General features: G+C 46.6%; 1 protein-coding gene across 4 annotated transcripts in view; it reads right to left on the bottom strand.

Annotated features, from left to right (window-relative positions):
* The window catches only part of TP73 (tumor protein p73), a 219074-nt gene extending 210243 nt beyond the window's left edge, over positions 1–8831 (bottom strand). For 2 of the 4 annotated variants that reach the window (XM_068238909.1, XM_068238911.1), the window contains exon 1: positions 8692–8827. In XM_068238909.1, coding sequence (XP_068095010.1) covers positions 8692–8723 — 32 coding nt within the window. In that variant the 5' untranslated portion in view covers positions 8724–8827. Of the gene's footprint in view, positions 1–8691 lie in introns of all 4 variants that reach the window. The other 2 variants (XM_068238920.1, XM_068238907.1) reach the window with 2 other exon arrangements.
* Positions 8832–25893: the final 17062 nt, after the last annotated feature.

The following is a 25893-nucleotide window of genomic DNA, read 5'->3' as shown; positions in this document are numbered from 1 at the left end:
AAAAGAGAAGGGTGAAAAGCATGCACTGAAATGCTCATAGGCTTGAAGGAGTGTTTATTTATCTTTGTATGTGTCAGAGTGCTGCAACTAAATATTTTGAAAAAAAAATGTTTAGTTTGGGTCCGCTTTAATCTGAGGCTATATTTACCCAGAAGCTGTTTCAACTAATGGCAGAACTACAATTCATGGGGTCTTCCAGCAAAACTTTGCCAGGCCTCCCCCCAATGTTTACACTCCTTCCCTTGCCTCCCCTTAGGGACTTTTACAGCCTGGGGGGCCCAACTTACAAAGGTCATGAAACCAGTGTGGCCATAAAAATCTTCACATCTATAACTTGTGTAGCCAAAAAACACCTGATCTGAAGGACGGTCCCCTGTATTGGAGAATGGAAAGGTTAGTAGTAGGGGACCCCCACAGCTCTGGACCCCTCTCCTCTTCTGTGCGAGTGGGAGTTTGCATATTATGTGAATTCTCTTAACCACTTAACGACCGCCTAACGCCGATAGGCGGCGGCAGGTCGTAAGTGGTTTTACATGGAAATGGTTCCATTTCAGTTCACGGAGGGTGTCTCCATGAACAGCCTGCGAGTCTCCGATCGCGGCTCGCAGGCTAAATGTAAACATGCGGGGAAGAAATCCCCGCTGTTTACATCATACGGCGCTGCTGCGGAGCAGCGCCGTAAAGCAGAACGGCGATCCCCGGCCTCTGATTGGCCGGGGATCGCCGGCATCTGATAGGCTGAAGCCTATCGGAGGCGGCGCAGGACGGATCGCCGTCCTGTGCCACCCACAGTAAGGAGGGGAGGGAGGGAAAGAGGAAGAGGCGGAAAATCGCTGCGGAGGGGGGCTTTGAGGAGCCCCCCGCTCGGCCACACGGAGCAGCGGCGAAATGACACCCCCCCCCCCCCAGCAGGACATCCCCCTAGTGGGGAAAAAAAAGGGGGAAATCTGATCGCCCTTCCTGTTACCTGATCTGTGCTGTGGGCTGGAGAGCAGCACAGATCATCAAAACATAGCCCGGTCCTTAACCAGTTCCCCTCCCCCGGGACGAGTAACTACGTCCCTGCAAAATGCCATAACTCTGTGCAAGGACGTAGCTACTACGTCCCTCCCGCCGCGCATCCCCCCCCCCCCCCCCCCCCCCCGCGCCCGGTACCGCCGCTCATTACCGCCGATCGCCCGCCGTTAGATCAATGAATGGGAAAACAAATCCCATTCATTTATCTAATTCCCCGTGTGAATGGCTGCAGCCGTCTATACAGACGGCTCAGCCATAAATGAGTCCCATGCGCGTAGTGCTTCCGTTTCCGTACAAACAGTACGGAGCTGAAGGCACTACTGAGGACATCTTGTGGCCAAATTGTAATATTACATCCCCCTTTTTTTTTTTTTTTTCAGTTTATTATCCCTAGTTACCTTTTTTTATTATTATTATTATTATTAACCCCTGACCTCCCACACTCCCCTCAAGTTACCATTTATTTATTTATTTTTTTAATAAAAAAAAAATTACAAATAAAAAAAAAAATACATAAATGGTTACCTTAGGGACTGAACTTTTTTAATATGTATACAAAAACTGTATACTACAATTACTTTATAAATTATGGGCCTGTAATTATAGACGCAAAACTTAAAAAATGCACCTTTATTTCCAAATGAAATATTGGCGCCATACATTGTACTAGGGAAAAATTTTAAACGTTGCAATAACCGCATACAAACAGGAAAATAAAATGTGTAGGTTTTAATTACGGTAGCATGTTTTATTTTGAAAATATAATGGCTGAAAACTGAGAAATAATGATTTTTTTCAATTTTTGAGTTGGCAGCCTTCCAGACACAGGCCGACAAGTCTGACAGGGGAAAGATACATTGATTTATTACAGAGACAGTGATAGTATAAAGTGCTGGAGTAAGCCAGAACACATTATAATAGGTTTAGGAACTTGTAGGATGGTAGAAAAAAAACGTAATTTTTGTTACGGGGTCTCTTTAAGTGAATATTATTGTATGTACTGTACCCAGCAACGGGCACAACACTTTTCTATAGAGTCGCCCAAATTAAACAGGATTAAGAGTCCCAACGTTCTGCATATGTTCAGCTGGTTGTCTCAAGACTTCATGGCCACTTTAAGCCTCTCCTTCAGGCAGTTGTGTGCTTTACATCTGCACTTGACCCAGTAATCTCCTACATAGCAGAAGCCTAATTACCTCCACATGGATTACAGTACATGCCTACAAGGAGCATCTCTCCAATACAGCCATGCTAAACTGCAGCTCAAAGCCTGTCCTGAACGAGCATGTCGATTACAGAGCAGGAGATTTGGGTGCATCCGTCGACACCATAGACCGTAATAGGAACTACAGCTATAGCGGCGCACAGGTAGTAACGTCGGCGCCGTCAGAAGACAGAGCTGAAGTTACTTTTAAAACACTGCCTCTTGCACACTACATGCGATTCCAATTTGTGATTTTTAATCATTACTACATGCTGCATTTTCTTTTGCTAGCACCCAGTGCAGTGTTCTCCCCAGGCTCTTTTAGCCGGGTGCTGCACCCGGCTAGTTTTGGTGAGCCCCCGGCTGTCATCGGCTCACCTCCTCCTCTGCTGTAAGCAGCGTTGTGCAGAGAAGCCCCGGCCCTGCATTCTCTCATCTCGCCCTACCCGGCTGGAAAAAAATTCTGGGAAGAACACTGCAGTGTAAATTACAATCGCAAATCTGATTTTTTTTTTTTTTTTTTTTTTTTTTTTTTTTTTTTTATTGGAATCAAAAATCGGATCCGATATAAAATCGGAATCTCATGTAGTGTGCAAGAGGCGTACGAGAGAAATCGCCGCTGGGAGACTTGGAAGCAGGATAGAGCCGGTATACGGCTTATCCTGCTGCTGCACAAGTTCCCGGCGACGTTGATTACTATTCCCCCTCCAGGTCCACATGGATAGTGGGGAATGATGTAATGCGGCTTCCAGCTGCTGGCGGCTGAATTAGTATTTTAAAAGTAACTTCAGCTCAGTCTTCTGACAGCGCCGAAGTTACTCACTGTGCGCCGCTATAGACGGAATTCCTACGACTATAGCAGCGCACAGTGAGTAACTTCGGCGCCGTCAGAAGACTGAGCTGAAGTTACTTTTAAAATACTAATCTGGTCTGGTGGGGCCGGCTGCATCCAAGTCTCCTGCGCTGGATTGCCAGTTTTCATGCAAGAGGCCTTATTCGGCCGCCAGCAATAGCTGGAAACTGAATTTCATCATTCCCCACCATCCACGTGGACCTGGAGAGGGAATAGCAAATAGTGCCGCCGGGACTCGTGCAGCAGCAAGGTAAGTTGTATATCGGCTGTATCCTGCGCCCAAGTCTCCCGGCGGCAATTTCACTCATACGCATCCTGAAACCTCAGCGTTCCAGACTGACAGAGGCGCTGATCTTTTCTCACTGGATCCAGAATTGATATATATTTGATCCCACAACATTTACATCTCACAGAAATGCACAAGACAGATGTATTTAGGACGCAGATCTTTGCCAGTTATGAGCTTTGTCAGTGAGAACGCCATAGGGGCTCATACAGTAATATTTTCCTTAGCAGAAATATGTTCACTTTTTAAAGCGGACCTGAACTCAGGATATCCTCCCTGCTCTAAAAGATAAGCAAAAGCATAATATTCTTTAAAGAAGGATTCTTTGTTACAGCCGATATAAATCTGCAGTGTGTCTACTTCCTGCATTCATGGAAGCAGACATAGGGTTAACATCCTGTGCTAACAAATAAGCTGCTCTGCCAAGACAGCCAGCTAACACAGCTGAGAGATCAAATTACATTTGGGATAAGTCACAGATGAGGGGGGATTAGACAGGCTAAACACTCTAAATACATACAGGGTGTATTTCTGTGTTTTCCTTCCGTCCTGTGCAAGAGTTCAGCTCCACTTTAAAGGGAACCTGAGGTGAGAGAGATATGGTGGCTGAAATTTATTTCCATAAAGATGATTCTGATTCTATTAACCACTTAACCTTCCTGGCGTTCAATTGTTGCGGGAGGGCTATTTTTTTTTTTTATTTTTTAAACTTGTTTTAAATCATGTAGCTAGCACTAGGCTAGCTACATGTGTCGCCTGATCGCCCCGGTGCTGTGTCCCGCTCCCGATCGCCGCCGGCTATATTTACCACTCCGGAATCCCACGAGAGCCATAGCGTCTTCATTCAGCTTCGGTCATCGCTATGGCGACGATTGGACGTGACGTCTTACGTCATGCGCAGTCCCAATCCTCACCATAGCAACGCCTGGTGGTGATGGAAGAGGCTCCGGCAGCGCGGGCTACGGGGGGGGGGGGGGGGGGTTACGTATAAGCTGCAGATTGCGGTGATCGGGGGGGGGGGGGGGGGAGCTGCGGCGGCAATCGGACAACACATGTACCTAGCCAAGTGCTAGCTACATGATGTACAATTTATTTTTTTTTTTTTTAATCTCCCAGGGCCATGCTATCCCCTCCGGCGGTAATGGACGTGCTGAGCTCGTCCGTACCGCTCAGGAGGTTAAGGACCACGGCCTTAAACCCCCTAGTGACCAGGCTATTTTTTACAATTAAGGCCACTGCAGCTTTAAGGGCTCGCTGCCAGGACCGCACAACTCAGCACACAAGTGATTCTTTCCTGCCCCCCTTTTTTTTCTGCCCACCAACAGAGCTTTCTGTTGGTGGTCTATGATCGCTCCCAGGATTTTTATTTTTTTGTAAATATTTATTTCCTTTTTTTATATAATGTTTTTGCCCCAGTGCCTCCCTCCCCCCCCCCCCCCCCCCCCCCGTCAGCCAATTACTGTGATCAGCTGTCATAGGCATCAGCCTATGACAGCGGATCACCCCTGAGCCTGCCTTAGATCGCAGCACTGTACGGAGTAAATAGACAGCGGTTTCGCCGTCTAAAAGTCTCCTAGCGGCGATCACGGCTGGGAGACTGATGACGGAGCAGAGCTCCGTCATTCATGCAGAGATGTGCGCATATTTGCGCGGGATCTCTTGCAAAGCACGCCCCGATTCCTGGGGCTGCCGCCGCGTCCACGCCAATTGGTGTGGAGTGGTACTTAAGAGGTTAAACAATGCACATTGCCTGGCTGTCCTGCTGATCCTCTGCCTCTAATACTTTTCGCCTAAAGCCTGGTAGACACTTTGTTATGATTGGCCAATCACTTACCAATTTTACCACCTCCATGTACAGTAAAATCTCTTAATAGTAAACTCCAAGGGACGAGAATCTACTGTAGTATGATTGTCAACGGCTATTGAATACTATGAGCAGACTGCAGGTAAACCCTCATATTTCATGGAGGCAATAACATTGGACCGTGATTGGGCACTCAAGGTGTGTACCAGGCTTTAGACATACGTATGAATTGGCACCAGGAGACTTGGTTGCAGGATACAGCCGATATACAGCCCACCCTGCTGCTGCACAAGTTCCCGGCGGTGTTTATAACTATTCCCTCTCCAGGTCCACGTGGATAGCGGAGAATAATGTAATTCAGCTTCCAACAATTACTGGCGGCCGAATTAGTGTTTTAAATGCAACTTCAGCTCCATCTTCTGACGGCGCCGAAGTTACTCACCCACTGTGCACCGCTATAGCTGTAATACCTATTACGGTCTATGGTGGCGTCTATGGTGCATCCAAATCTCCTGCACTGTTATTATAGCGCTCAGGCTTTAGACCCTGAACAAGCATGCAGATAAGGTATTTCTTACTAATGTCTGATCTCATTAGTCACATGCTTGTTTCAGGTGTGTGATACCAGATACTACCGACACATGAAATATCAGCAGGGCTGCCAGGCAACTGGTATTGTTTAAAAGGAAATAAATATGGCAGCCTTCATATCACTCTCACTGCAAGGCCACTTAAAAAAAATAAAGTAAAATAGAAATTTGGTCTGAGACTAAACTGGAACTGTCTAGGCCAGGCATGGGCAAACTTTGCCCTCTAGCTGTTAATTAACTACAAGTCCCACAATGCATTTGCCTTTGAGTCATGACTGTGGCTGTAAGACTCCTGCAATGCATTGTGGGACTTGTAGTTCCTTAACAGCTGGAGGGCCAAGTTTGCCCATGCCTGGTCTAGGCACACGGATGTTGCTCATGTTTAGTGAAGAAAGGGAGAGGCTGTCAGCCACGACAGGAACACAGTTCCCACAGATAAACATGGTGGTGGGAGCGAGCATAGTGCTGTGAGGCTGTTTTGCAGTATCAGGCACACGGAGCCTTGCTTGGGTGCATGGCATCACGAGGAAAGAAAATTATGTTTACATTTTAAGCAGGGCCATATCTGGGTAATAGAACGCTTATGGCAAACACTGACCTTGCACTTGGGTTGTCCTTAGATACCAGAATTAAGCTGCTGGGTTAACCAGATATCAGAGTTGAACCGGAGATGAGTTATATGGAGGCTGCCATATTTATTTCCTTTTAAGCAATACCAGTTTCCTGGCTTTCCTTTGCTTGTAAGATATTCTGTTTCATAAGTGGCTATGACAGTTTTCACATTTATCAGATATTCGCTGCACCATCTACTGTATACCAGGGGTAGGGAGCCTATGGCTCAGGAGCCAGATGTGGCTCTTTGTCTGTGAGCCAGATGCAGCCATCAAATCAGTAGGGGTTGATTCACTAATCTACACTGATCAAGCAGCGCAGCTTAGTGTGGCAGCACAAGTAACATTTTCATAGTAGGGACACTACTGCTGTAGCATGTACTACTAACTTACTGGCACTACCCCCAAAACTAACGGCCGCTTCAGTTGTCCCATCCTGGATCCTATCAGGTCCAGTGACTTTGTAGGATGAGATCCCCGCACTTTGATTGGCCCAATAGGCTACCTGTCACTTGGGCCAAAGTGCTGTGATCTCGTCCTACAAAGTGAATCAACCCCCAAGTCAGCTAGCTAATTGTACAAGCTTTTAGTCGGTATTTCTCCTGTCTGGCTCTCAGGGAAATTGCTGATGTTGCTAAAACCCAATAGAAGCTGAAGAAGTGTCTGACATGATTCTCCCCTGATCCAAAAAAAAGATCAAATCGACTGGTCAATCAAACAGGAAAGTCAAGTAATGTGTGGTCTGCTTTAGCAATAGGCCCGCTGAATTTCTCATCTGCCACACTTATGGCCCATACTCACGGGCAGCAAATGTTGCCTGTCGCCAGCACACGTGAGCGTGTGGGCGACAGGCCGGTGACAGCTCCTCGCCAGGTCCCTCCGCGTACACACGCGGAAGAGGGACCAGCGGCATGACGGAAGCTGTCGCCGACGTTCCTCCTCCCCCCGCCGGAAGCTCTGTGTACCTCAATGGAGGTTGCTGTCGCTAGTCCGCGTACTCACGCGGACTAGCAACAGCTGCGGCGGAGTTGCGGCGGCGACTGTCGCCAGGCGATTGAACGTTTCAATCGCCTGGCGACATCAGCGACGGGCGACAGTTCGGGGTGCGCGCCCGTTGCGGGCGACAGTTCGGGGTGCGCGCGGCCCATACTCACGGGCGACAAAAGTCCCTCGTGAGTATGGGCCATTAGTTTAGCCAATCACCTTTCAGTAACCAGAGAGGACCAGACATGGTCAGGCTGATTTTGAGACGCAGGACAGACAAGTCTATCGAATGGATGTACCATATGTATATATCTGTAACAATAGCCTTAGGAATTCCAAATTCCAAAAATAATTTTCTTGACAGTTTGTAATTTTTAGAATATTAAAGTCTAAACTGATAAAACAGTACAAAATATTCAGGAAGGTTAAATATCCGCCTGATATGTAGGATGTTCTTTTTCATAAGTGGCTATGACCATTTTTACATTCGCATTTGTCAGATATAAGCTACACCATCTAAGCAATCCCTGAAAGCCACTCTTAAGACACCTGAACTGAGAGCTATATGGTGATTGAGACACTACTGCAGCCAAAGAGAGCAGCAGGACAGCCAGGCAAATGGTATTGTTTAAAAGCAAATCAATATGGCAGCTTCCATATCTCTCACAGTTCAGGTGTCCTTTAAGGTGTCCATACCCAATACAATCAAATCAATCAATTTTCCTGTTAAAAATGACCTATACAATGTATGAGAAATTTAAAAAAAAAAAAGTTTGCAGTTGATTAAAAAAAAAAAATAAAAAAAAAATAAAACCTACCAATTTTTCCAATTTTTTTTCTAATAGGATGTGAAAGAAAAATCAGATCGAAAGTTTTATCTGATTGTGGTTTGATATTTTGGGAAAAATCAATCATAAGTGTAATGGTATATTTCTTTTCTTTCAGTTTTTCTGATTATTCAATTTATGTGAAAAAAAATTATCGTTTTCTTTAAAGTCTTTAAGGTGGCCATTAAGGGTGCAAAATTTTCATCAGATGCGTTTTTTCGATGCAATAATTACGAATTGTACTGAAAACAGTGCAGTGTTTGAAAATAGATGTGAAATGATTCTTTGGTTGTTTGGCACTGAAAGTTCCATCGATCGGAAAGTTGGATTTTACAATCGTATGTGAAGATAGAAGATGCCTTAATCAATCTGTTTATAATCGATAATTACCTTGTGATTATTTCCGATCGTAAAAAGTGCGTTGAAAGATCGCATCTAAAGAAAACATTGTACCGTTAATGGGTGGTGATAGACCTCTGTCTGAGCTGCGTTCATCTATGATGTCATGCACTTACTTCTGCAGCGGGATCCAGCGCCAGTCCTTCATAGCTGCGATTGTGATGTAAGTTTTCCGATACTCATCGATCTTCTCTCCGTCTCTCGGCAGGTCTGGTCTCTGGAGCAGCCTGACTGGCACTGTAAGATAGACGAGGGCTCGGCTGGGCTGCTGTCCTCCTGCTGGAGTCCTGATGGCCGTCACATACTCAACACAACAGAGTTTCATGTAAGCGTGGGCTGCTGCCTCCTCCGCTGGGCATCACATGTTCCTGTCTGCTCCCCTTCTGAAAATAAACCCCAGTGGGCTTCAGGGTATCAGGTTCCCCAGACGGAAGTGCAGCGCTCCACTTCTCCTTATTTAATGTGCTGCCTGATTTCCTATCGAGCATCATTCCGTCCAGACTGCATCTGCCCTTCCCAAGTATTGCTACAGCACTGCTTCCCTGAGCAAAGGGCACCTGTCACTGCATAGGAGCAAGACTTCACTAGATGTAGGCGTCACTCACAGCCTGCTCTGCCCTGTCTGTTTCCTTTCAGCACAAAGCATTAATAAGCAGATCTCCCAAGTTACAGCACTGCTTCCCTGAGCAAAGGGCACCTGTCACTGTATAGGAGCAACACTTGGCTAGTTGTAGGCGTCACTCACAGCCTGCTCTGCCTGTTTCCTTTCAGCACAAAGCATTAATAAGCAGGTCTCCTAAGTTGCAGCAGCTATTACAATTTGATTTCAACACATTAATCTGCCTTTGAATAGTTTGTAAACGTTAGTAAGTTTTGGCCTCAGTTTAAAAGGAACTGAAGGTAAGAGGGCTATGGAGGCTGACATGTTTATTTCCTTTTAAATAATGCACATTCCTTGGCTGTCCCACTGATCCTCTGCCTTTAAGCCATAGACCCGGAGCAAGCATGCAGATTAGATGTCTATGACAAACCTGACAAGATTAGCTGCATGCTTGTTTCTGGTGTGTGACTTATGCTGGGAATACACGGTTCGTTTTTGCCTTCGTTTAAACCTTCGTTTCGATTGTGCCTTTTGTCCTTTTCGATCCCGAAATAATCGGTCATACGGTTAATATCACCACCCACGGTTTCGGTTTTTTTTTTCGATTCTGATGGTTTCGTTTTTCCAATGATCGAAGGCTGCAAAGAAACGAAACAAAAAACCCTTTTTACAGGGACGGACTAACATAAAACGAACATATAATCGATCTGAACAGCCATCAAGCCTACCAATGGCTCGATTAGATGGATAAAGAGAGATAATATCAAACATGTTCGATCACTAGTCGTTCGTTTTTGGGGTCTATTAATCGAAACTATAATGAGATTATGACTATTTTCACATACGTTTTCAACACTCGATTCGTTTACCGAACGAATCGAAGGTTTAAACGAAGGCAAAAACGAACCGTGTATTCCCAGCATTAAACCCTACTGACCAGACAGATCAGTAGGGCTGCCAGGCAACTGGTATTGTTTAAAAGGAAATAAATATGGCAGCTTCCATAGGTCTAACACCTCGGGTTCCTTTTTAAAGAGGCCCTGTAGTGTAGTAGAAATGCAGTAAATTATTCAGGATACCCGCTTTTAAGGTAAATTTACTGGTTTCAGCATGAAAAACTTTTACTATATTCCTATATTTCTGTATCTTGGTATGTAGCTCTGCCCTCCTAGTGACAATAAGCCTAGGCTGTTTAGCTATGTGGATTTCTCCCAGAGCATTCTGGGAGACGAGGCATTATTTTCACTGGCTTTGTAACTCCCGATAAACATTCCGCAGTGATGCATCTGACAGGACTAATGATCTTGCCACCTGTGATAAATTTCAGAATGTAATGCCTGGTACACACCATGCAATTTTCCATTAGATGGGTCGATAGATAATTTTCGACAGATCCGATTGGATATCCGATCATTTTTCTGATCGATTTTCTGAACTCCAATGCAAATCAATCAGAAAATATCGGAAATCCGATCGGACCTGTCGGAAACTCTATGCAACCCGTCTGACAGGAAATTGCATGGTGTGTACCAGGCTTAAATCAGGATGACAGATTTTACAATGGGCAAACACTGACTAAGTTATACAGTGATGCTGTAAAAATAAGCAATTTTATTCATTGCATTATTTTCACTACAGTTCTTCTTTAAATGTCCTTTAATTTGCTATTCTTATATTTTGCTCTGCTAACAAAAACACGCAGTCTCACAGGCAGTCTGTCGTTCTCATGGGTTACTCTATCTATATGGATCTTTCAGGCAATCTGTTCCTATATTTAAAGGACAACTGAAGTGAAAGGCATGTGGAGGCTGCCATATTTACTTCCTTTTAAACAATACCAGTTGCCTGGCAGCCCTGCTGGTCTATTTGTCTGCAGTAGTGTCTGAATCGCCCCAGAAACAAGTATGCAGCTAATCTTGTCAGATCTGACAATAATGTCAGAGACTCCTGATCTGCTGCATGCTTGTTCAGGGGCTCTGGCTAAAAATATTATGCTGGGAATACACAATGAGTTTTTTTCAGCAGATTTACTGGCCAATCTGTTTTGATCAATTTCCACTTCTATGAGAAAATCAATCAGAAAAATGATGGATCAGACCCAGGGCTGTGGAGTCGGAGTCGTGGAGTCGGGCAATTTTGGGTGCCTGGAGTCGGAGTCGGGAAAAAATGCACAGACTCCGACCCCTAATGAATTTGTAACTGTAATTAAAATAGAAAATATGATAAAATGTTCTATTTCTCAGATAATAGTCATTAAAAATAATATATATATACAGTAATAGCTGTGCTTAGTCCACAAAAATGAAATAAACCAATCAAAATTAGTTACTTGTGCTGCTTCAATAAAGCAGTCCCCGTATTTTTAAGGTCAGATATACATATCTGATTGTGACTGTATATATGATGTGTACACAGGAATCTCTTATATATACTAAATAACATCTATGCTGTAAGAATAAAGCCTGATGTGTAGCTGTGTCACTAATAGAGATGGTCAATGAGATGGAAATAATTCTGCATTGATGCTGATTTATGCAAATGTATGCACTCCCTTTGCTGATGAAATCAAATAATTTGATATGTTGTTAAAATTTGGTTTGGTGACTACAAATTAAAGGGTAACTGAGACGGATGAAAAGTAAAGTTTTATACATACCTGGGGCTTCCTCCAGCCCCCTTCAGGCTAATCAGTCCCTCGCTGTCCTCCACCACCCGGATCTTCAGCTATGAGTCTTGGTAATTCAGGCAGTCAGCGCTGTCCGGCCGCATGCCGCTCCCACAGCCAGGAACATTCTGCACCTGCGCAATAGTGCTGCACAGGTGTAGTATGCTCCTTGCGGCGGAGTGTGTGCATGCGCACTACGCCCGACTGGCTCAAGTACCTGGACTCATAGCAGAAGATCCAGGTGGTGGAGGAGGACAACGAGGGACTGATTATCCTGAAGGCGGCTGGAGGAAGCCCCAGGTATGTATAAAACTTTAATTTCATCTGTCTCAAGTTTACTTTGTTACACAGTAGTACTATACTCTACATATGCACTTCCCACAGAGCTGCAGGGAATCCACTGAGAATGCTGTGCACATTGAACACAGAGGTGTTGTCTGTTTACAATCTCCTCATTCCCCTGCAGAGTACCTGCACATCATTCTTACATGTACCCACACTTACATTGCCTAGGGCCTGATAGATGTTCTTTGTTCCGGTTTGTACCTTTTACAAGTACTCTCTTACCAAGGACTAGTTTTAGTCTAAAGGGAATAAATATAGTAGTCTACATATCCTTCTCACTTCAGTTGTCTTGTAAAATTCCTAAGCGTTGGCAGTTAAGAGACGAATTTCATGTTACATACTTTTAATCAACAAAATTGTAATATGCAAATTAGAGGAGTCGGAGTCGTGGAGTCGGAGTCGGTGGAATCCTAAACTGAGGAGTCGGAGTCTGGGAATTTGTGGACCGACTCCAAAGCCCTGATCAGACCTGTCGGACATTATCCATTGAGCCATCTATCAGCCAAAAAACTTGTGGTGTTGTCCCAGCATTTACAGCATGCATGTCAAACTGCGGCCCGCGGGCCAAATCTGGCCCTCAGAGCCATTAAATTTGACCCCCAAGTGGTTTCCCCGCTTTGCATTAAGTTTGGCCCACTCCAGTCCACCAGGGAAGCTATATGGGGGAGGTAGGAGGAAAGCACTAAACACTAGGGAACTGTATAAAGGCGGGTGGGGGCCACTTGAGAGCTTGTCCTACTCTGAGTCCAAGATCCCATAATGACAGTATCAATCAGTGACATTCTGAATGTTTTGCCAAAGTTCCATTGATACTATATCTTATGTTCAGCATGTCATTGTTGTTCCTCCATATAGCATGTGCTCTCATGTAGTAAAATAATACGGCTGTATGTATGTACTGGGAAAAGAGCTGCAATGAGGGACTTGTCGGCTGCAAGGGGCTGGAGGAAGCCCCAGGTAAGTAGATCTGGGGATAGCATAGAATGCCGACATTTCCTTCAAGTCTAAGTGTTTCTCTGCATGGGGAAAACACATTGGTCCTTTTCCTGTGCAGAAAGCGAGGGGGGAGGGGGCCCCATCCAAGGTTTTGCAGGGGGGCCCAGTGATGTCTAGTTATGCCCCGGTTTTGGCCCACTTTTTATTTGACACCCCTGATTTAGAGGCAGAGGACAGCCAGGTAACTGGCATGGCTTAAAAGGAAATACGTATGGCAGCTTCCATATACTTCTCACTTCAGTTTTTCCTTAACTCTCCAGCCTGACTTGAAGGCATTGGTTACAACGCTGACTAGAGACAGTCTGTACAGTCTTTAGAAGTTTTTCTGGCAACATTAGACGACCATCCCCTTTGCATAAGACCACTTCAGAGACTGGGACCAGATTATCCGCCCTGTAAACCCTACGGAGGAATGCCGGCCTCCGCTCTGATACAGGTCCCCGGAGCCTCAGGGCTGGAGTGGTCGCACTCCTAATTTTGTGAAAAACAGGACACAGAGAACCAAATATAGTGTCGTAAATCTTAACATATGATAAATGTTTAGAGTAAATGCAGTATACTCACAAAGCCGGGTCACCACAAAGGTAACCACCGTAACAGCAGGTGAAGAGATCAAACCCGTCCCCACTCAGGATTAAGAAGTTGCTCTCTGTAGATCAGGAAAGAAAGGGGTAACAACCCTCCACCAAGGGTGGACTCATATTGTATGAAAGGAACAGAGGCGCAAAAAGTAAAATCCACTAACAAAAACAGCAAAAAACTATGAGCTTACAACCTCCCAACAGAAGTGTAGAAATATGAAGTACAGAGTGGAGGGCCCAAAATGTGTAAAATTAAAACGGTTTAAAAGGAGAGATAATTTTGGCATAGCTCTCTTACACTTACACACAATGTATATGGTAGAAAATTTAAATTTTATTGCACAAAAACACAAGAACGTGTTTCGCAGGTCTGTCCTGCTTCTTCATGGTGGTGTAGCCTTTGGTAGCTTTGTCACATGGTCCTGTGGCCTCTGGTAGCTTTGTCACGTGGCCTCTGCTCGCATGGGGCGCTGCGGCCTCTGGTGTCGCAGTCCAGAAATGCTTTGGTGGAGCGGTGTGGTGCTGTGCCCTCTTGTAGCTTGGTCACATGACTCCGCATGGTCATGTGGCGCTGTGGTCACTGGTGGCATGGTCACATGGGGTTGTGGCCTTCTCTGGTGCAGTCTGGGGATGCTGTGGTCTTTGGTAGTATGATCATACTGCAGGGTGCAGTGACTTGTCCTTTGCTGCTGACTCCGGCTGGGCACCAGGCAAACGCTGTAAAAATCGTGCAGGAGATTTGGGCGCCACCATAGGCTGTAATAGGAATTACGACTATAGCCGCTCTCAGTGAGTAACTTGGGCGCCGTCAAAAGACAGAGCACAAATTACAACAAAACCCCCTGTAATTAGGCCGCCAGCAATTGCTGGAAGCCAAATTAGGTCTTACCCCCACTATCCATGGAGACCTGGAGGGGGAATGGTAATTAGCGCCGCCGGGAACATGTGCAGGAGCAGGGTGAGCTGTATATTGGCTGTATCCTGCACCCAAACCTCCTGGCGGCGATTTCATAGGTATGTGGCTCCAGGAACTCTGTACGGAGATCAGAAATTTTCTGTGTTGCATTAATAAAAACTGACGCACCACAATAAAGACACAGTGATCGTGTTTACAGTAACAGCGTTCAGAATGTTCGGGAATATTTCACATGAGACAGGTTTGCTTTTTGTGAAGTTTCCCCCTCCTCTGTACGCAGAAGCGGTCTGTGTGCCGCTGCAGCAGTGAGAAAACTGAAGCAAATTCCTCCGTCATGAAGTGTGACTAAACGGCTGTCCTGATTCCGCAGCTATTAGCTAAATGGCGTAATGTTTTCCCCTCCGCCCGCCACGCTGATAATGCGACCCGCTGTCCATCGCCCTGTTATGTTGGATGTTCGGAGACAGAGTTTATGGCTTGTCACACTTTCTCGTGATTGGGGTCTCGTATCTGGGGACCAGCATTCCATCGTTTAATTGTCCTGATTGCCCGTTTTACGATCGCTGCCGCTTGTCCTGAGTGATGGGAAGAACAACGTGAAGACAAATGCGTTGAATCGATTTGGGGGATGCCTGATGTGTGTATAACCGGAGCAGGGTGATGACACGCCGCTCACTGGTCACATCAGGTCAGCACGGAGATGCCAGGCCACGGGAGGGAACACATGGCGATTGTCTGGGGCGCAGGAGCTGTTCCGTGGCTGGTGCCGTGCAGACAGGGAGGTATGTTCCCTCTGAATAGTGAGGCTGTACAGTAGCTGCTAATTGTGCTGACCAGTTGTGCTTCTCCTTCTATATTTCCCACAATTTAATGGTTATCTGGTGGCATCTCAGGAGCTTTCTAGCGCCCGGCGATGAGAGATGGTCTCTCTGCTGTCACCGCACGCTCCCTGGGTAGCTGCTGACCGTGAGACTGAAAAGTGCTGGCTGCTTATAGTTTGTCCTCATTTGTATTAAAGCGGACCTGAACTCAGAACTTCCTCTCTGCTCTAAAAGATAAGCAACAGCATAATAACCTTCAAAGAGAAACTGTCGCAAAAATCTTAAATTTTAAAACTTATACAAATAAGTACATTTCTTCCAGAGTAAAATGTACTTCACTACGGAGAGATGGACTAACCCAAAACCTGTCAGATTTCTACAACCTACTGTAATTGACAGCAACATAGGAGAAAAGTTATTTATGGCTCATTTAACTTGTACTTCTTATTTGTATATGTTTACATGTATTTTTAAATTTTAAGATTTTCGCGACAGAGGTCCTTGTTACAGCTGATACAAATTCCGCAATAAATCTGCAGCGTGTCTACTTCCTGCTTTCATGGAAGCAGACATTAACCTTCCTGGCAGGTAACTCCGCGCAGGAGGATTTCTCAGGCCCTGCTGGGCCGATTTGCATAATTTTTTTTTTTGCTACACGCAGCTAGCACTTTGCTAGCTGCATGTCCACTCCAATTCGCCGCTACCTGCCGCGCCGACCCCCCCCCACCCCCCGACCCCCCCGACCCCATGCGCTGTCTGGCCAATCAGTGCCAGGCAGCGCTGAGGAGTGGATCGGGGCTCCCTTTGACGTCACGTCGATGACGTCATCCCGCCCGTCGCCGTGGTGACGGGGGAAGCCCTAATGGAAATCCTGTTCAGAACGGGATTTCCGGACGGGCCTGATCGCCAGAGGCGATCGAAGAGGGTGGGGGGATGCCGCTGCACAGCGGCTATCATGTAGCAAGCTCTAGGCTCGCTACATGATTAAAAAAAACTCCAAACTACTAAAACTAAAAAAAAACTAAAACTGCTGCGCTTCCCCCTGGCGGTTTTTAATAGACCGCCAGGAGGGTTAACATCCTGTATTTACAAATTAGCTGCTCTGCCATGGTAGAGAAGATCAAATTACAGTTGTGATTAGTCGCAGATGAGGGGGGATTAGACAGGCTAATCTCTTTAAATAAATACAGGGTGCATTTCTCTGTTTTTGCCTTCTGCCCTGTGCAAGAGTTAAAGAGAAACCGTGACCAAGAATTGAACTTCATCCCAATCAGTAGCTGATACCCCCTTTCCAATGAGAAATCTTTACCTTTTCTCAAACAGATCATCAGGGGGCTCTGTATGGCTGATATTGTGGTGAAACCCCTCCCACAGTGTGATGTCAGGACCATGGTTCTGGCAGTTTCCTGTCTGTGAACCTCATTGCATTGTGAGAAATAGCGGTTTATAGCTGTTTCCAACTGCCAAAAAAGCAAGAAACAGCTACTTCCAGTGACATCACCTGCCAGCAGTAAAAATGTCACCATGTGATAAGTGTCAGAATGTAAATCAGGGAGAGGAAAGATACAATGCGCAAACACTGACTAAATCATTTATGCATAATTATTGTAAAAATTAAGCACTTTCTTTTATTACATTATTTTCACTGGAGTTCCACTTTAAGGTCCACTTTAAGTGTTACAGGAAAGATGAGACATTTTGTGAATATGAACTAGGTACACAAGTTCCATTTCTGTTCTCCAGACACTTTCTACTCTACTCTGCATTTGTTAAATATTCTTATGCTAGGTACACACCATACGTTTTTTTCAGCAGATGGTTCAATAGATAATTTCTATCATGTCTGATATTACTTTCGATCGTTTCGAGCATTTCCAGAACAGCAGTTTAACTGCCAAAATAGTAAGATACCAGCTAGTATCCGTACTCACTTGCACACTATTTTGTCAGACTTTGCAACTGCTGTTTAGGAAGTGCTGTTGAAAACAAAGAAAACCCTGAGAATCCCTCATGAAGAGAGATGGACTTGCCCAAAACCTGTCGGTTCTATCAGATTTTAACTGCTTACTTTTTTTGCAATAGTGGTCCTTTAAGGTGGGCATACATCAGGTGACTTGGCGGCCAATCAACTATCTGATTCGATTTTTATAGTCGGAATTGGATGAAAATCAGTGCCGCCGAGTGTACGCCTGACCGACTTGTGCGACCAAGTTTGGCCCGAAATTGGTCTCATAGATCAGTTGGACATGCGGCAAGATTTCACAGGTGCGTGGCGGTAATGGTGAGGGTTACCAGGACAAGCAATGAAACCCCTTAATGTATGAATGTGTATGTAACCTGTGCAGTATCCCTCACCTGTCCTGTGTTGTGGTGTCCATCTTCCGAATCTCCACTCTTCCGCTAGCCCGACACATGGACTGGTGCATGGCACGCTGGCGTGTGGCGTCACTGCATGTACGCGGCTATGGAAAAGCAGTGAATTCAGAAGACGGACACCGCAACACAGGACAGCAGTGTTCTCCCTAGAAATGTTTTCCAGCCGGGTGGCATGAAAAAGTAGCCGGGTGGGGCAAGAGGACAGAATGCAGGGCTGGCGCTTCTCTGCTTACGGCAGAGGAGGAGGTGAGCTGATGACAGCCGGGTGCTCACCAAAACTTGCCCGGTGGAGCACCCGGCTAAAAGAGCCTGGGGAGAACACTGGGACAGGTAATGTATAATTGCACGCATTACATACACATTAGGGGGTATGAGGATGGTTGTGGCGGGCTCCGCCTGCGGTGTATGGGAAACGGAAAGATCTCTCTCTAATCAGAAACCATCAGAAAGAGTTTTGTCTCTTGGTCAGATCTGCCCCTCATCACCTGATGTGTGGCTACCTTTTGATTGTGCAGGAGGGAAGCGTTTATTCTTTTGTTATTGTTTCTCTACAACCCATAATGCTTTGCATATTCAGCAGTGGTGCATTGTGGGAGACCTCCTATGCTCACTCCAACCTGAATTATGGCAAATACCTACTGTTTTAAAGTGGTCTGAAACTCTGACATAACATACAATAAAAATGTGTTTTCCTACTGTTTATTACTCATACAGTTATCATATTTGCTTTTGTGCACAAGTAATATAGTCTGTTTACAAATTGCAAAGTGTCGTTTATCTTGCCCTGAAACCTGCCATTGCATTTTATTCAAACTGCTTTTTATTATATATTAACATCTTCTAATTAGCTGTTCTGAGCGAGACAGCTCCTTTTCACTTGTTACACTGTGTTTATACACGTGTCAACATTGGAATGTAAACAAAGATACTGTTATCTCCAGTTTGGATGCAGATTTGAAGCTGAATAGCAGGACAATGTGCTTTGTTTCACCATTTCTGTGATCTTCTGCTGAAAAAAAAAATTCTGGGATAGCAGCTTTCAAGCTGTGCGGAATCTTTTAGAGCAAATTAGAAATGCTGACTTTCTGACCACTTTAAGAAGGCACTTCTGTTTTGCATAGCACCTTAGTAAGGAGGCTTTTTGGTCCTTCCCTACACACTCCCAGGAGTTCTGGTTCACCACGAGCTTGCTGGGTAATCTACCAACCATAAGATTGTTATTCCTTGCAGGATATGATTCTGGTTCCTGTAGTGCGACGCAGGAGTTTGCAGACAATGGCCTCGCTCAGAGTGACCGCCGTTCTGCGAGGAATTTCCCAGCTGTCTGCGTCACATTCCAGTGTCAGTTACCTGTCCGTGGGCCGGACGCAGCAGATCCGCAGCAGCACGTGCTGCTGTAGGCGGTGTTTATTTCTGGCTCGCCGTAGGAACTCCACATGACCCCCAGCAGATTTCATTAAGGTTTCGCCGGCCTGGCATCCGTGTCAGGATACATTTACTCTACAGCTGTAAACAGGTTGCAAAATTAACTCGTTTGAGACAGCTGCTGATGGGCCGTCGGTGTCTGCGGTGCGCTCGCGCCTGCGTACACCGAAAACCAGCGTCCAGCAGAGCCGTGATCAGTGGGATGGTTTCATCCATAAGAACTAATGTTCTGTCAACACATTTAAAAAAAAAAAAAAAAAATTTGAACTGGTAGTTACAATGCAAGATGTGGGGTACTCTTAGAGAGGAACTTTAACCCAGGACTGAACGTCCTTCCAATCAGTAGCTGATACCCCCTTTCCCATGAGAAAGCTTTATCTTTTCACAAATAGATCATCAGGGGTGTCTATATGGCTGATATGGAGGTGAAACCACTCCTAGAGTGTGATGTGACAGTCTGCTGTCTGTGAACCTCGTTGCATTGTGGGAAATAACAGCTTTTTTCCATCTGCCAAGCAAGCAATCTCTCCCTCTGTGCGTAGAACTCTCAGTAATAAACATTCCGTACAGATTACCTGGCAGAACTAAAGATGTCCACACCAGTGATGGATTACAGAATGCAAATCAGTGAGTGGAAAGATTTTACAACAAGCAAACACTAACTAAATAATCTATAAATAAATATTGTGAAAGATAAGTATTTTTATTCTTTATTTTGCGCAGAAAAAGTGGGATCAGTGCATCACCAGGCCGCCTCTGAATGGCCTCAGCTCAGAGATGCGCTGAGCCCCCCCCCCCCCCCCAGAGACTACAAACGCACCTTGAACCCAAACAGAGGCTCTGCATATACACCAAAGAAAAACTAACAAGTGGGAGCAGCTGACCAGAATTAAATCAAACATAGCAAAGAAATGAACAGCGCTACTTAAAAACAGATGAATGCTTACCTGCAAAAAAGTGCAGACCCCACTCATGGGATACAAATACACAATGAGCACACATACAACCTGTCTACCACTTGGAGGATGTTAGTTTCCACTAACACCTTGCATGCAATTTGTTAGGTACTCGTCCCTCCCACTGTCGAAGAAGTCTTTCCTCCATGGGAGGGGACCTAACACTAACTAAATCCTACCTATGCATATGCATAGCCTGGGCGCGCTACCAGTAAAATTAAGAATTGCGCAGAAAAAGTGAGATCAGCGCATCACCAGGCCGCCTCTGAATGGCCTCAGCTCAGAGATGCGCTGAGCCCCCCCAGAGACTACAAACGCACCTTGAACCCAAACAGAGGCTCTGCATATACACCAATGAAAAACAAGTGGGAGCAGCTGACCAGAATTAAATCAAACACAGCAAAGAAATGAACAGCGCTACTTAAAAACAGATGAATGCTTACCTGCAAAAAAGTGCAGACCCCACTCATGGGATACAAATACACAATGAGCACACATACAACCTGTCTACCACTTGGAGGATGTTAGTTTCCACTAACACCTTGCATGCAATTTGTTAGGTACTCGTCCCTCCCACTGTCGAAGAAGTCTTTCACTACAGTTCTTCTTTAAGGCTTCTTGCACACCAACACGTTGCATTAGGTGGCACGTTAAGGTCGCATAACGTGCACCTAACACAACGTATGGTGCTGCAAGAGCCGACGGTAGAGTGAGCCGCGTTAGGCGGCTCGAGTCCTATAATGTCTCCCAGAGTGGCGCTGATTGGCCAGCGGGACCACGTGATGCGGAGCGAGACACTCCGCATCACGTGGTCCCGCCGGCCAATCAGCGCCCGCCAGTGCAGTGAATATTAAGTAGCCATGTGCGCGGCTACTGTAGCTGGCTCTCCCCGCCTCCTCTCCGCCCCCCACTGCGCATGTGCGAACAGTCTAACGCGGCTATAGCCGCTCCAACGCCGTAGCATGCTGCACTTTGCACAGAACGTGCAGCGTTACATGTAACGCAACGTGGGCTGTGTGAACAGCCCACTTGTGTTACATTGCTGTGCGTTGGGGGAGCGTTACAGGCTGCACTAACGTGCGCCTGTAACGTCTTGGTGTGTAAGCAGCCTAAAGGACCACTATCAGCCGCTCGATTCCCCGCTATTCTCCGCCTGCGGGGTTCGAGCGGGGAATCTATCCGGTGGGTCATCGGACCTGTCAGATATTATCAATCGAGCCATTTGCCGTGTATGCAAGGCATAAGAGAGGAATTGCCAATATGAGATCGGTAGCTGGCAGTCAGTAAGCTGTATATTTCTTTTTTTTTTTTCTTCTGCAAATCCAATCATTTTCTCAATTGGAAATGAGGTCTGAAGTGAAAATTGCATGGTGTATATCGACCTTAAAAGACAACCGAGGTGACGTAATGAGATAGACATGTGTATGTACAGTGCCAAGCACACAAATTATGCTGTGTTCCTTTTTTTTAATTTCTCTGCCTGAAAGAGATAAATATCAGGTATACAAAAGACTTTTTCTGTCCGGGGCGGGACTAGGTCGGACTGTAACATAAACCTCACTGATAAGGAATTACAGCTATAAACACTTTCCTGTCAGTAATGGCTTCTGATGGCAGGAAAGAGATGAAAAGGGCCAATAGTTCGTAGATTTGAGCTCTGGCATACTTCAACAAAGGTGTCATTGAGCAGATGCAATGAAACAGTAAAAACTAGATTTAAATCTCACTAATATTTATAAATGCGAAAGTTTGGATGTTTGTTGCTCAATCACGGCTGAACAGATTGGAATGAAATTTGGCACACACATAGTACATTACCTAGAATAACTTAGGATACTTTTTAGGAGCGTCCTGTCACCCCACCCCAAAAAAAAAAAACACACACGAGAATATAAACCATGTGCCGTATAGAGTGGATGCATAATACAGGGAGTCCCTGAGGTACAAATAACCGCTGATCTGCTTCCTGCACTACCCCAGCTTTATGTGTAAATACAGAGTATAGTGCAGCAGAAGCTGTTCTCTCACCTCTCCGCTGGAGTCCAGTGCTGTGCTCCTGCCTCTCCGCCCACCACTCGCCCTAGTGCCCAGCATCTCCTACCACATGTAGTGTGATTAACGCTACATGAGGAGAGTGAGATGCCAGCCCTAGAGGGAGCAGGAAACATAAAGGATGGTCGCACAGGCACAGCACTGGACTCCAAAGGGTAGGTGAGAGCACAGCTTATGCTGCTCTACACTCTGCCTTTATGCATTGCATTGGGTAAGGGGGCGGGAACAGATAGTGGGACAAGGGAGACAGAGGGAGGCACAAAGGGATGCACACAGAGCCGGATCATCTGTAAGGCAACTTAGGCAGATGCCTACGGCCTGGAGAGAGTCTAGGGGCCAGGTTAATGCTAACCCCCAACAAATCTTGCCATAAAAATTAGGTGGCCATCAAAGGGGGGCCCAAAGCCATTGCTTGCCTAGGGCACCATTTCACTTAAACCCATCTCTGGACGCACAAAGGGAGACAGAGGGACGCACAGGGGCAGAGAGGTGTCACAAAGAGACAGGAGACACAAACACCCGTGGGGACATGGCTTCATTCGGGGGGCATGGCTTGGTTCGGAGTGGGGCTTAGTTTAGGGGCATGGCTTAATCAGGGGCATGGCGCCCCCATAGGACCAATGGCACTCCAGGCAGTGGCCTGTAATAACGTCCCTGATACTTTTTATCCCCATAACCAAAAAGTGGGCGGAGACAAATACACATTTCACTGGGAAAATGTAAACTGCAGCCGTTACACTGTTAATGGCAGGGCTCTGAAAGTTTGCACAGTGGGTGACTGGGATTAATATTCAAGAAAGTGGGTGGAGTCTACAAAAGCCAATCAAAATTCACCTATTGATTTTCAAGGGGAACATTTAATTGCTGCCATTCTTGCACTGTTAATGGCACAAGCCTCAAACCTGGTACAGTTGGTCATTGTATTACTGGGGTTCAAATTCAGAAAAGGGGGTGGAGCTACAAACAGCCAATCAGATTTGTTTCATTTCAGCGCAAATTATTGATGCCAAAGACCGCAAAGCTCACAAACGAGGTCAGTGAGTAATTGTGTGTTAGGGTCAGAAAAGTGGGTGGAGCCAACACCAGCCAAATACATACCCGGGCAACGCCGGGCCATCAGCTAGTATAAAATAAAACTGCGGTATATCTAAAAAGAAGAAAAAAAAAAAAAAAAAAAAAAAAGGTAATTTTTAGGAGGATAGATACAATTGTTTCTCATCAGTTTATTTTCACCTCAGGTGTCAAACCAGTTCTGGGCAATGTGGACACCATCTTTTCATAGTATTCAAAATCTGTGGTGGTGATACATGATCAGTGACCAATCCAAATTGAATGTGTGTAGCAGGCTTTAGTGGAGACGCAGAGCTCCTGTATCCCCTCCTGTGTCAGTCTGTGTATGCCAGCGTGGAGGGCTGTTCCAGCTGTATGTATGCCAGTGTGGAAGGCTGTTCCAGCTGTATGTATGCCAGTGTGGAAGGCTGTTCCAGCTGTATGTATGCCAGCGTGGAGGGCTGTTCCAGCTGTATGTGTGCCAGTGTGGAGGGCTGTTCCAGCTGTATGTGTGCCAGTGTGGAAGGCTGTTCCAGCTGTATGTGTGCCAGTGTGGAGGGCTGTTCCAGCTGTATGTGTGCCAGTGTGGAGGGCTGTTCCAGCTGTATGTGTGCCAGTGTGGAGGGCTGTTCCAGCTGTATGTATGCCAGTGTGGAGGGCCGTTCCAGCTGTATGTATGCCAGTGTGGAGGGCTGTTCCAGCTGTATGTATGCCAGTGTGGAGGGCTGTTCCAGCTGTATGTGTGCCAGTGTGGAGGGCTGTTCCAGCTGTATGTGTGCCAGTGTGGAGGGCTGTTCCAGCTGTATGTGTGCCAGTGTGGAGGGCTGTTCCAGCTGTATGTATGCCAGCGTGGAGGGCTCTTCCAGCTGTATGTATGCCAGCGTGGAGGGCTCTTCCAGCTGTATGTATGCCAGTGTGGAGGGCTGTTCCAGCTGTATGTATGCCAGTGTGGAGGGCTCTTCCAGCTGTATATATGCCAGCGTGGAGGGCTCTTCCAGCTGTATGTATGCCAGCGTGGAGGGCTGTTCCAGCTGTATGTATGCCAGTGTGGAGGGCTCTTCCAGCTGTATGTGTGCCAGTGTGGAGGGCTGTTCCAGCTGTATGTATGCCAGCGTGGAGGGCTGTTCCAGCTGTATGTATGCCAGTGTGGAGGGCTCTTCCAGCTGTATGTATGCCAGCGTGGAGGGCTCTTCCAGCTGTATGTATGCCAGCGTGGAGGGCTGTTCCAGCTGTATGTATGCCAGTGTGGAGGGCTCTTCCAGCTGTATGTATGCCAGTGTGGAGGGCTCTTCCAGCTGTATATATGCCAGTGTGGAGGGCTCTTCCAGCTGTATGTATGCCAGTGTGGAGGGCCGTCCCAGCTGTATGCATGCCAGTGTGGAGGGCTCTTCCAGCTGTATATATGCCAGTGTGGAGGGCTCTTCCAGCTGTATGTATGCCAGCGTGGAGGGCTGTTCCAGCTGTATGTATGCCAGTGTGGAGGGCTCTTCCAGCTGTATATATGCCAGTGTGGAGGGCTCTTCCAGCTGTATGTGTGCCAGTGTGGAGGGCTGTTCCAGCTGTATGTATGCCAGTGTGGAGGGCTCTTCCAGCTGTATATATGCCAGTGTGGAGGGCTCTTCCAGCTGTATGTATGCCAGTGTGGAGGGCTGTTCCAGCTGTATGTATGCCAGTGTGGAGGGCTGTTCCAGCTGTATGTATGCCAGTGTGGAGGGCTCTTCCAGCTGTATGTGTGCCAGTGTGGAGGGCTGTTCCAGCTGTATGTATGCCAGTGTGTAGGGCTGTAGCAGCTGTATGTATGCCAGCGTGGAGGGCCGTTCCAGCTGTGTGTGCCAGTGTGGAGGGCTGTTCCAGCTGTATGTATGCCAGTGTGGAGGGCCGTTCCAGCTGTATGTGTGCCAGTGTGGAGGGCTGTTCCAGCTGTATGTATGCCAGTGTGTAGGGCTGTAGCAGCTGTATGTGTGCCAGTGTGGAGGGCTGTTCCAGCTGTATGTGTGCCAGTGTGGAGGGCTGTTCCAGCTGTATGTATGCCAGTGTGGAGGGCCGTTCCAGCTGTATGTGTGCCAGTGTGGAGGGCTCTTCCAGCTGTATGTATGCCAGTGTGGAGGGCTGTAGCAGCTGTATGTATGCCAGTGTGGAGGGCCGTTCCAGCTGTATGTATGCCAGTGTGGAGGGCCGTTCCAGCTGTATGTATGCCAGTGTGGAGGGCTGTTCCAGCTGTATGTATGCCAGCGTGGAGGGCTCTTCCAGCTGTATGTATGCCAGTGTGGAGGGCTCTTCCAGCTGTATGTATGCCAGCGTGGAGGGCTCTTCCAGCTGTATGTATGCCAGCGTGGAGGGCCGTTCTAGCTGTATGTATGCCAGTGTGGAGGGCTCTTCCAGCTGTATGTATGCCAGTGTGGAGGGCTCTTCCAGCTGTATGTATGCCAGCGTGGAGGGCTCTTCCAGCTGTATGTATGCCAGCGTGGAGGGCTCTTCCAGCTGTATGTATGCCAGCGTGGAGGGCTCTTCCAGCTGTATGTATGCCAGTGTGG

Source organism: Hyperolius riggenbachi, chromosome 6 (assembly GCF_040937935.1).
Source record: "Hyperolius riggenbachi isolate aHypRig1 chromosome 6, aHypRig1.pri, whole genome shotgun sequence".
Classification (NCBI taxonomy): Eukaryota; Metazoa; Chordata; class Amphibia; order Anura; family Hyperoliidae; genus Hyperolius; species Hyperolius riggenbachi.
Note: the sequence above shows the minus strand (reverse complement) of the source record. Positions and strands in the feature narration are given on the sequence as shown.